The sequence below is a fragment of the Rhinoderma darwinii genome, chromosome 4, assembly GCF_050947455.1.
Source record: "Rhinoderma darwinii isolate aRhiDar2 chromosome 4, aRhiDar2.hap1, whole genome shotgun sequence".
NCBI lineage: Eukaryota > Metazoa > Chordata > Amphibia > Anura > Rhinodermatidae > Rhinoderma > Rhinoderma darwinii.
In genome coordinates this window covers 300,825,188-300,838,064 of record NC_134690.1, presented here as the reverse complement: position 1 = coordinate 300,838,064, position 12,877 = coordinate 300,825,188, and the positions used below count along the sequence as shown (strand labels likewise).

At 40.6% G+C, this 12,877-nt stretch overlaps 1 protein-coding gene across 8 annotated transcripts in view; it reads left to right on the top strand.

The window, feature by feature from the left end:
* The window catches only part of ARID1B (AT-rich interaction domain 1B), a 434,025-nt gene that overhangs the window by 413,615 nt on the left and 7,533 nt on the right, over window positions 1–12,877 (top strand). For all 8 annotated transcript variants that reach the window (XM_075862678.1, XM_075862676.1, XM_075862674.1 and 5 more), the window contains one exon: window positions 10,313–10,409. In XM_075862678.1, coding sequence (XP_075718793.1) covers window positions 10,313–10,409 — 97 coding nt within the window. The remainder of the gene's footprint in view (window positions 1–10,312; window positions 10,410–12,877) is intronic.

The following is a 12,877-nucleotide window of genomic DNA, read 5'->3' as shown; positions in this document are numbered from 1 at the left end:
AAATGCTCACTATACTCCTAGTTAGATTCCTTCAGGGGTCTAGTTTCCCTAATGGAGTAATTTTTGGGGGGTCTCCATTGTTTAGGTCTCTCAGGGCTTTGCAAATGCGACAAAGCACCCAAAAAACATTTCACCAAAATGTAATTTCCAAAAGCCAAATGACGCTCTTTAATTTCTGAGCCCTGTGGTATGTCCAAACAGCAGTTTATGACCACATATGGGGTATTATCGTAGTCGGGAAAAATTGCTTTGCAAATTTGCTTTTTGTCCTTTAGTCCTTGTGGAAAAAAAAACTGAGCTAAAACTACTTTTTTTGTGAAAAAAAAAACAACAAGATTTCCATTTTTGCTGCTTAATTCCAAAAAGTTATGCAAAAAAAAATTGTGTGGTTAAAATTCTCACTATAACCTTAGATGAATTCCTTGGGACTGTAGTTTCTAAAATAGTGTTTTTCGGTCAGTGTTTCCTATGTTTTGGCACCACAAGACCTCTTCAAACCTGACATGGTGCCTAAAATATATTCTAATAAAAAGGAGACCCCAAAATCCACTTATTGCTCCTTTGCTTCTGAGGCATGTTTTTCAATCTATTAGCACACTAGGGCAACATGTAGGATATTTGTAAAAACTGCAGAATCAGGGCAATAAATATTGAGTTGTGTTTCTCTGTTAAAACCTTTTGTGTTAAAGAAAAAAATTGATAATTTGAAATTTCTTTAAAAAAAATAAAAAAAATTTACATTTCACCTCCCACTTTGCTTTAATTCCTGTGAAATGCCTGAAGGGTTAAGTTACGTTCTAAATTATGTTTTGAATACTTTGAGGGGTGCAGTTTTAAAAATGGGGTTTCTAATATAAAGGCCCCTCAAAGCCACTTCAGAACCGAACTGGTTTGAAAAAAAAAAAAAAGGCTTTTGATATTTTCTTAAAAATGTGAGAAATTTCTGCTAAAGTTCTAAACCTTGTAACATCCTAGAAAAATAAAAGGATGTTCATAAAATTATGCAAACGAATTGTTAACTATTTTGTGTTGTATTACTATCAGTCTTAGGCCAGATTCACACGAACGTTGTAGAAGTCCGTGTGCTGTCAGTGAAAACAACATGACCGCACACACACCTATGCAACTCAATGGGGCTATCCAGACATGTGTGATTTTTCACGCAGCGTGTTTCCCTTGCGTGAAACTCACTGCATGTTTTGTTCTGGTCCATTTTTACGGATCACGCACTTATTGAAGTCAATGGGTGAGTGAAAATCACTGACAGCACATGGATGTCATCCATGTGCTGTCCGTGATTCACACACCAGTTGCTAAAAAAAATGAAGATAACAAATAATAAAAAAATGTGCACTAACACTGACATCAAAAACTGATGCCACGCGGAACACACAATGTTGGCACACGGAACTGTAATGCAGGAAAAACGCTGCGTTTTTTGCGGATGCAAACTGACACGTTCATGTTAACCTAGCCTTACAAGCAGATACATTAAAATTTAGAAAAATGACAATTTTTCAAAATTTTCTCTAAATGTAGGTTTTTTTTCACAGATAAACACTGAATGTATTGACCAAACTTTACCAGTAACATAAAGTCCAATGTGTCACGAGAAAACATTCTCAGAATCGCTTGGATAGATAAAAGCATTCCAACGTTATTAACGGATAAAATGACACGTCAGATTTGAAAAATTGGGTCTGAGCCTTAAAGGGGGTTATCCGGGGACCAAAAATTGCTTTGCATTCATATTTTTATGTAAAAAGAAGTCACTTACTAACTTACTTTGATTAAAAATTCGGTACTTAAATAGGCCGTTCAAAACCGGTGAATTTTTGCTGGAAGTCCTGGAGCTTTTTTAATACTGATGACGCGCCGACATGGCCTCACGTGTCTGAGGGCTTGCTTGTGCTGTTCATGTCGGCGTGTTCTCAATGGCATGACCGCAAGGGGCTGTCAGGTTGCCTATTGCTGGAGTTTCTGAGCAGAGCAATAGCTAGTGCTTTGCTGGGGACTCCAGCACTTCTCCTGACATTTGGTCAGTGACTTCAGGGGTTTCCTATAGCTGAAGTTCCCTAGCTGCTCTGCTCGGGAACTCCACTACTACTGCCAACGTCACTGCCCATACATGGGCAGTGACGTGGGCAGCAATACTGGAGTCCCCGAGCAGAGCATCAGCTGATGCTCTGCCTGTGGATTCCCGTACTGCTGCCAACATCACTGTCCGTATATGGACAGTGACGTTGGCAGCAGTGCTGGAGTCCCCAGGCAGAGCACCACCTGATTCTCTGATCGGGGACTCCAGCGATAGGAAACGCCTGTAGTCACTGTCCATATATGGACAGTGACGTCGGCAGCAGTAGTGTCACTGTCCCTGTCCATACATGGGCATTGACGTGGGCAAAAGTACTGGAGTCCACGAACAGAGCATCAGCTGATGCTCTGCCTGGGGACTCCCATACTGCTGCCAACGTCACTGCCCATATACGGACAGTGATGTTGGCAGCAGTACGGGAATCCCCAGGCAGAGCATCAGCTGATGCTCTGCTCGGGGACTCCAGTATTGCTGCCCACTGCTACGGACAGTGACAGTGACGTTGGCAGCAATGCTGGTGTCCCCAGGCAGAGCATCAACTGATGCTCTGCTCGGGAACTCCAGAGATAGGAAACCCCTGAAGTCACTGACCGGGAGCAGTTCTGGAGTCCTGAGCAAAGTGCTAGCTGATGCTCTGCTCGGGGACTCCAGCAATAGGCAAGGTGACAGTCCTTTGCGGTCATGCCATGGAAACCAGGACTTCCGGGAACAATTCACCAGGTTTGAACGGCAGCATTTAGTACCAAATTTTTATTTTTACATTAGTAAGCGACACTTTTTTACATAAAAATATGAATGCAAAGCAATATTTGAATTTTTTTGTCCCCGGATAACCCCCTTTAAGGCCCAAATGTCATTAAGGGGTTAAAAAGATAATTTAACATGTATCGGAAAGGATCACACGTTCTTCCAGGGTAATTTATTGCCTTACACAAACTGAAAAGTTTTCTTAGAAGATACGCTCCTTGATTAAGTAAAAAAAAAAAACTGTCTTAAATCTCCACCTTCGACACCATTTCATTTTTAGGGCCAACAATTTGTACTGATTAATTTCAAAATATATCTTTATCCATTTTTCTGAGACAGAGGGTTAAATCCCTTTCCTAGATATAGACTTAAAAGATAGTATTCAGGCTGCCTGCAGCCATCGCTAGGAAAGCATAGGGAGCTTTACTGTAATTCATAAACCGCTTGCCCCTAAACTCCCCCTAGTGGTGGCTGCAGACACCCAGAGTTTTGTCTTTAAATACTATGTCGGGTATTTTGAGTTCCAACCCCTATAAAAATATATAATGAAATTAATCTGCAAATAATTTTGGATGTAATTGGGCAAAAAAAATGGTGATCAAGGGTGAAAACTGCACCCCTCAAAGTATTCAAAACAGCATTAAGAAATTATTTTAACCCTTTAGGCATTTCACAGGAAATAAATCAAAGTAGAGGTGAAATTTACAAATGTAAATTTTTTTTTACGAAATTCATTTGTAATACAGTTTTTTCTGCAACACAGAAGGTTTTACCAGAGAAATGCAACTCAATATTTATTGCCCAGATTCTGCAATTTTTAGAAATATCCCACATGTGGCCCTAGTGTGGTAATGGACTGAAGCACTGGCCTAAGAAGCAAAGGAGCACCTGGTGGATTTTGGGGCCTCCTTTTTTAGGAATATATTTTAGGCACCATGTCAGGTTGAGGAGGTCTTGTGGTGCCAAAACATAGGAAACACTGACCGAAAAACACTATTTTAGAAACTACAGTCCCAAGGAATTCATCTAAGGGTATAGTGAGAATTTTAACCACACAATTTTTTTTTGCATAACTTTTTGGAATTAAGCAGCAAGGAATTTTTCAAGAGGTATAGTTAGCATTTTTAGCCCACAGGTTTTTTGATAAATTTATTGGAACTGGTTTGTGAAAATTAAAATCTACTTTTTTTCTGAAAAAACATACGATGTTTCAGTTTTTACAAGGAGTAAAGGAGAAAAATCCCCACAACATTTGTAAAGCAATGTCTCCCGATTATGGCAATACCCCCAAATACGGCAATACCCCATATGTGGTAATAAACTGCTGTTTGGACCCACGGCAGGGCTCAGAAGGAAACGAGGGCCATTTGGATTTTGGAGCGCAGATTTTGCTGTATTGGTTTTCGGTGCCATGACGGTTTTTGCTGAATTTATGGGAATTATACTGTGAAATTGAAAATCTCAATTTTTTCTAATAGGATGTAGTTTTAGCTCAGATTTTTTCATTTTTACAACAGATAAAGGAGAAAAAACACCCCAATATTTGTAAAGCAAACTCTTCTGAGCACAGTAATACCCCATATGTGGTAATAAACTGCTGTTTAGACACATGGCGGAAGTTAGAAAGGACGGAGCGCCATTTGACTTTTAGAGCTCAAGTTTTGCTGGAATGGTTTGCGGCCCCATGTCACATTTGCAAAGCCACTGAGGGGCCAAAATAGTGCAAACCCGGCAAAAGTGACCCCATTTGAGAAACTATACCCCTCGTGGAATTTATCTAGCGGTATAGTGAGCATTTTGACCCAACAGTTTTTTTGCTGAATTATTGGGAAAATCTACATTCTTTCCACTAAAATGTTGAATTGTTTTCATTTTCACAAGGAATAAAGGAGAAAAAGCGCCACAACAATTGTAAAGCAATTTCTCCCGAGTCTGGCAATACCCCATATGTGGTCATAAACTGCTGCCTGGATACACCGCAGGGCTCAGAATGGCAGGAGTGCTACTTGGAATGTAGATTTTGGTTGATTGTTTTTTGGGCGCCATGTCGCATTTGCAGAGCCCCTGAGGTACCCGTACAGTAGAAACCCCTGAAAAGTGACTCCATTTTGGAAACTTTACCCCTCAGGGTAATCATCTAGTGGAGTACTGAGCATTTTGATCCCACAGGTGTTTCATAGATTGTATTAGAATGAGGCAGTGAAAATGAAAAATTATTTTTTTCCCCAAAAATATGTAGGTTTGCACCCATTTTTTTTCCCACAAGTGGTAATAGGAGAAAAAACAACACATAATTTGTTACCCAATTTCTCCCGAGTACAGCAATACCCGATGTGTGGCCCTAAACTGCTGTTTCGGCACATGGCAGAGCTCAAAATGGAAGGAGTGCCATTGGCCTTTTAGAGCGCAGATTTTGCTGGACTGGTGTACGGGCGCCATGTCGCATTTGCAGAGCTCCCTTAGGTACCAGAGTAGAGTGTAAAACCCTGAGAAGTGACCCCATTAGGTAAACTACACCCCTCAAGGCATTTATCATTTGCCTGGACATATGACAGGGTTTAGGAGTGAAAGGTGCATGTGAGGTGATTTTCGCAGCATTAGCCCACAATGGCAGAGCTCTGTGGTCAAATAGTAAAACAAACCCCCAAGTAGTGACCCCCATTTTGGAAACTGCACCCCTGAAGGCATTTTGACCACACAGGTTTTTTTTTTCTACTAGAAATGAACGGTGCAAAGTGAAAATTGCAAATTTCCACAGGTATGTGCCATTTTAGTGCACAATATTTTGTGCCCAGTTCGTGCCACTGAAGACAAATACCTCAAACTGTTAAGCGGGACTCCCGGGTATGGCGATGCCATATATGTGGACGTACACTGCTGCTGCTTGGGCACGCTGCAGGGCTCAGAAGGGAGGGAGCGCCATTTGGCTATTGGAGCGTGGATTTTGCTCGCTAGTTGTTCTGTTTGCGGTATTACTGGTATTTCAGTTTATGATGTGGGGGTACATGTAATCTGTGCGGAGAACATCAGGGTATAATAAGAGGGTATAATAATTGGGTAAATAAATAATAATCCGCAGACATGTGGTCGCTGTCGCACTGATAAATGGCGCCCAATCTTATCCGCTTTTGGACACTCTGCACATTTTGCATCGCTATATTCTGAGAGCCAAAACTTCTTTATTTTTTCTCCACCGGAGCTGGGTGAGGGCTTATTTGTTGCGGTACAATCTGTAGATTTCATTGGTACCATTTTGGGGTACATGCGGTTTTTTGATCACTTTGTATTTCATTTTTTTGGCAAGCCAGGTGACCAAAAACCTGCAATTCTGATGTTTTTTTTTTTGTTTTTTTTTACGGCGTTCGCCATGCGCTATGAATGACAATTTTACTTTATTCTGCGGGTCGGTACGATTACGGCGATACCAGATGTATATAGTTTCTCTTATGTTTTGCAGTGTCTGCACAATAAAATCACTTTTGTTTCAAATAATTTATTTTTGGTGTCCCCATATTCTGAGAGCGATAGCTTTTTTATTTTTCCGTCAAAAAAGCGGTGGGAGGGCTTGTTTTTTGCGGGACGGCTGCAGTTTTTAATGGCATAATTTTGGGGTACATGCAACTTTTAGATCCCTTTTTTTATTCTGTTTTGCGAGGGGTAGCGACTAACAAACAGCGATTTCAGAATAGTTTTTTGTTTAATTTTTTTACGGTATTCACCGTACGGGTAAAATAGCGTGCTATTTTTATAGTTTGGGTCGTTACGGATGCGGGGATACCACGTGTACTTTTTTTTATGTTTTTTAGTTTTTCTTATAATAAAAAGACTTATTATAGGAAAAAAGGCTGTTATAGTGTTTTTGTAACATGAAACTTATTTTTTTTAACTTTTTTACAACATTTTTATTAACTTGTTTTAACTTTTTCTTTTGCCCCACTAGGGAACTTGAAGGCATGAAGCCCTGATTGCTATTCTAATACACTGCACTACCTACATAGTGCAGTGTATTAGAGCTGTCAGCTATTCACTGACTGCAAGCCTATTAGGCTTCACCTCCCGGCGGGGCCTAATAGGCTTTCGTACTAGGAAGCGATTGTTAGGCTACGGTTGCCGTAGCAACCATCGGAACACCCGCGGGTGCCGATGGCTGTCATTAGCAACCATAGGGTACGATCTAAGGGGTTAATCGGCCGGATCGGAGCCTAGCTCTGGTCCTGGCCGTTGCAGACAACAGCTAATTACAGGAGGTGATAGCGCTGGCTCAGCTTCTGAGCCAGCGCCATCACATACACACGTCATGGAGCTGTGATTGGTTAGTCTGCTTTGACTGACCAATCACAGCGATCGCCGGTGTGAATGGTCCCCTGCCGTCTTACTGTGCCGATCAACTGTCAAACAGTTGACGGCACAGTTCTGTCACCTTGTCCTTTGACAGGGTGACAGTTTTTAGCCAGGACGCACCGGTACGTCCTGGTGCCTTAAAGCACTTCAATGCAGGACGTACCGGTGCGTTAAGGGGTTAATGTCTCACCAAAACACACACCCGCCTCACTTAGAGTATATCATCATATTGTATTGGCCATGAGAATTATTTTCTATATATCGAGACTTTTTTTTTTTTTTGTGACCAAGTGAAGTCTTGAATATTTAGCCCTTTGCAACATGGGATTGTCACATCATTGTTTTAAACTCATTTTCTTGTGTCCACGCTTATTCATTTGATGGATAAATGGATTTTACTAATTTCTACAATAACTTATAAAAAGTTATTTAGTGATGAAATAAATGAGAGAATCAAGGTTGCTGCTATTATGGGGGACTAGTCCAAAAAACAAAACACCCCACTTCACAAAGAGTTTGTTGTTGATACAAGCAATATTGCCGAAGAAAATATGTAAATAAAACTTTCTTGACCAGGCCTCAAATGGCCTTAACCCCTTAATGACCAAGCAATTTTTTAAGTTTTTCCATCTTTTCATTCAAAGAGCTGTAACTTTTTTATCTTTGCGTCGACAAGTTGTAAATTTTTGCGGGACAAGTTGTAAATTTTAATAGCACCATTTTGGGGTACATAGAATTTATTGATTAACGTTTATTAACTTTTTACCGTGTGGTATAAATAACACTAACTTTATTCAGCGGGTTGTTGTGATTGCAACGATACCAAATTTATATCGATTTTGTATGTTTTACTACTTTTAAACAGTAAAAACACTTTTTTTTCAAAATTATTTGTTTTTGTGTCTCCATATTTGAAGAGCCATAACTTTTTTTTTTTTTTTTTCGCCGATGCAGTTGTATGAGGGCTTTTTTTTTGCGGGACAACTTGTAGTTTTTATTGGTACCATTTTGGAGTAGATGCGACTTTTTGATCACTTTTTATCAAGGCAGGATTAAAAAAAAAACAGCGATTTTTGTTTTTTATTTTTAAAACGTTCACCGTACGGGTTAAATGATGTAATAACTTTATCGTTGGGGTCGTTACGGATGCAGTGATACCAAATATGTGTAACTTTTTTACTTTATTTTGATAATAAAGCAGCTTGTAAAGGGGTGGGTTTTTAATTTATTTTTTTTTCACTTTTTTCTTTTTAAACTCATTAAACTTTTTTTTTAACTTTTTTACTAGTCCCACTAGGGGACTTCACTATGCGATTGTCCGATCACATTTATAATACACTGCAATACTTCCATATTGCAGTGTATTATGCCTGTCTGTCTAAAACGGACAGGCATCTACTAGGCCTTGCCTCAAGCATGACTTAGCAGGCATACACTACAGGCTCCCTCCCTCTCTCCAAAATAACTCTGATGCGGCGCTCGCTATGTATCGCTGATATACTGATATCGATCTCACCCGTTACAGCAGGGATGCCCCCAGACCTCAACTACTTCTGGTAGCTGAGAGCAGGGACATTTAATGGCTCCCTGCTCTGTTTATTCCGATGCAGCGCCGTAAAAAGGCCTATGCATAAGAATAAAGCCCATTAGTGGCTGCCGTAAAAACACTATGGGGCGGTCACTAACGGCTAACTTTTTTTCCTCTCCATCTCATTTGCCATACCTTTTTTTTATTTTTTTCATTGACATGGCTGTATAAGGCCTTGTTTTATGCAGTAGTAAAAAATGTATTTATTTTTTTCGGCACAGTTTGGGGTTACAATTTTACTGTGTAATTTCCATAAATTTTTTTGGGTCAATGAATAATGAAAAACCAACTTTACGCATGGTTTTATTTGTTTTATATTGCTCAAGTTCAAAATTGAATAACCCTGAATTGGTCAGGTTATGACAGTCGTGTGGATACATAATATATGCAGGTTTTTTATGTAGGGTATGCATAATAAAATGTATTTTATACTGAATCACTTATTTTTTTCTGTACACTTTTTTTTTTATTAAAAAAAAATTAATCCCATGAATGGATTACTTTCTTTTTTTTACAACTTTATTTTATACTTCTAATGTATTAAAGCACTCCGATCACTCTGGTATGCTAATATATTATTCTCTGTGTCACTATGACACAGGCTGCTGTAAGAGCAACACCTAGGAGGAGATTTATTAAGACTGGCATTTCATACACCAGTCTTAATATGCCGTTCACTGGAGTAAGATGTGACACCTTTTTTTATATATGTTTTGCATCTTTGGCTGGCTGTGCGCCACAATTGTTGTGCAACAATAGGTACCGCACTGCCGGGCACCCTTTCCCTGATCAGACATCCCCACTTTTTCCCCCTTTTCTTCCCCAGATATCCTCACGTTACCACATCAGGCAGTGGCACTGATCGGCGTCAGGAGCTTGAATGCGCCACGGCCTGAAGTGGGAGCCTGAGGAGTGGCTAGGTGATAAATTTATTGTTTAATTTATTTAATGTCCGATCAAGGCCGGGCCTGCCTTTACCTTGTTATGCCCTAGGCCACAGAATTAAATCTACGCCAGCTAGAAAGCTGACGTAGAGCATTTAATAAATTCCCCCCATAGTGCGCCCTAACAGTAGCTTACTGAACAGACTGCCCTGTGGTCCTTTCTAGGTCCCCAGAACTCACTGCAGTTAGGTTCGCCAATCCCCTTTTGATCACGCCGCGGTCATACAGCGGTGAATAGAGGGTCAAAAAGCAGGGATTGAAGGTTCCTCCGATCCCAAGCAATAGTCAGGGGGCTTCTTTGAAAACAGGAGCAGTTCGTAATAGGTCATTCTTAGAGAATAAGCGCTCTCTGAAGCGCTTGTTAGCCTCTTCAACACCGAACGACTACTCTATAGACTGAAGACCTGCACCGTCCACCGTCAAAAGACAGTGGATGGTTGTTAAGGAGTTAATTAAGAAATAATTATAGATGTGTAACAATAACAAAGTATACAAAACATTTTTTAGTAAAATGTGCCATAGTCTCCTCTTAAAAATAAATCAGTCAAAATATTATATTTAATAAATTAATCAGCATTGTGCAACTTTGTTTTCTAGACACGAGGCATACGGGCAGCAGTATGCAGGACAAGGACCCCCGTCAGGCCAACCACCATATGGAGTGCACCAACCAGGAATGTATCCTCAACAACAAGTAAGGCTTCTGTAGTAGTTAATGGGCAATGTAATGTTCTCAAAAACCGTTTTCTAGTTTTTGCATACAGTATGCTTTTTTTTTTCTATATGTATGTGTTTAAAGGCTCTTTGAGATACACCTGCTTTGTATCCTGCATACAGAGCAGCTGTTTCTAGAGCTAAGATTTGAATTCGTCAGCTCGGCGGCACGGACGGGCTCAGTGACACTGGGTAATGAACTTAGATGTGATCGATAACCGCTCAATCTTGCGTGTGAGAGACACTCAGGACCCGCTGTCATAACCTGTCCGTCCCACTGACCTGACGGACACAGGATTCAGCACAAGATACAGCTGCTCTGTATACAAGATACAAAGCAGCTGTGTCTCAAAAAGTAAAAATAATTGAATTTCATAAAATGCAATTATAAAGTTACACGCTAAAACAACTTTTTATTAAAAAAATCGCTTTCGAAGGTGTACATAGCCTTTAAGTATGACTAAATTCTTAATTGTATAATAAAATTTCATATGTTATGCGTAAAATTGGCATCATCTAAAAGGATCTCCGGAGCAAAGAGAAATTAAAAAAAATCCAACCTTTTTTTTATTGAAGATATCTGGCATACAATGTTTTTATGGAGCTTAAAGTACACTAAAAAACTACACTAAAATATCACACTACATGCCTCCTAATGTCGGTGCATTAGGTTGACATGTTAACATGTCAGCACATCAATCGCTAACACTTTGTAATATACATTGTGTTATAATTCTGCGTCTTCAAGCAGCGAGTAAATGTACAGGGATATAGGGAGCTGTCAGAGAAGCTACAGGTTTGTCCTTGTGAGCTGCTGCACAGATGAGCTGTCTTCAATAGAACTCAAAGGAATTAGGCTTGTCTGTGCAGTAGCTCCCAGGGACAAACCTGTCATTACAAGGTAGAGTTTAGTGAGATGTGTACATACACACCCTACAAGAACACTCAGTCGATGCAATGTGTTATGCCTAGTACAGGGCCTGTTAATGTGCTGATACAACATGTTATGCATAGTACAGGGCCTAAGGGAGCTATGCATCTCATAGATATTTTCTCTTTGGTGTTCTTAAATTCCTGATTAATGCACAGCTGCCTCAGGCTCTGTACTATGTATAACAGTGTTTCCGTTTTTTTCCCAGACTATTCCTTTAACTCCTTAAGGATGCGGCTAAGTTTGACACACAACGATTCAACAAATTTTAACAATTTTTTCATCGTTGAATTCCAAGATCCATAACTTTTTATTTTTCCCTTTGATGTAGCCCTAAGGAGTGCTTGGTGTGTGTGCTTGGGGTGTGTGTGCTTGGGGTGTGTGTGCTTGGGGTGTGTGTGCTTGGGGTGTGTGTGCTTGGGGTGTGTGTGCTTGGGGTGTGTGTGCTGGGGTGTGTGTGTGTGTGTGTGTGTGTGTGTGTGTGTGTGTGTGTGTGTGCGCGTGTTTGTTCTTGGGGTGTGTGTGTGCTCACGCGCCCGTTTAAATATAAATATATTTTTGAAATATGGTAAAAAATTTTGGGGGGGGGCATTGTTTTTTTGTTTTTTATTGCATTCACTGTGCAGAATAAATATCATTTTATTTTTATTGTACGTGTTGCTTTGGATGCGGTAATGCCATTTTTTTCCCCCCAATAATAAAGGAATTTGTAAGGGGAAAAAAATATTTTTATTTGTTTTTCCCAGAGTGTTCCTTTAACCCCTTAAGGATGCGGCCTAATTTGACACATAACAACCCTGACACAGTTGAGGAAACTATCAGATTTTCTATAACATGTGAGAATCCTTATTCCTTGGCAGAGCAGGAGGGTAATAATGTGTGTAGTTGAAGTTTTGTGAGCAAGTAAAATTGTGTTGGATGCACATTTCATGGAACTCATGCAAACTAGAGGATTCTTAACTCAAAATTTGCCAGAATTTTACAACATATAAATATCTCTCTATATAGGGATATCTCTCTCACGTCCGAGGTGCACCCATGCGGGGCACGTTGGCACGGATCCCTCAGACCTGAGTCTATGGAGGGATGCGTGACATACAGTAAAATGGGACCTGTTCTATTTTTTCATGGATCCTTCACATGCTCCGTTGAACAGCCCCATTGAAGTACGTGAGTCCGTGTGACGGCTGTTGTTTTATATGGACTGTGACGACAGGGGCTACTCCTGGAGCAGAATCCCCTGCCAGAGCGTCAGCAACGGGGATTCCTCTCCAGGAGTAGCCACTGACGGACAGTGACGTCAAGGGCTTCCCCGGGTACAGTACTTAAAGTAGCGCTGTACCCGGCGAGTCCTCGGCGAGCAGAGGAGCTCCCTCTGCTCTTCCGCTATGAACTAAACTGACGTTTCCTTGCTTCAGCATTGGGTTCAACTGTATCTGCGTCCTGAGGCCGCAGATACAGTTGACAGCGGGACATACCTCCGGCCGCCTGGGTCAGTGGGACACTGCCCGGAATCC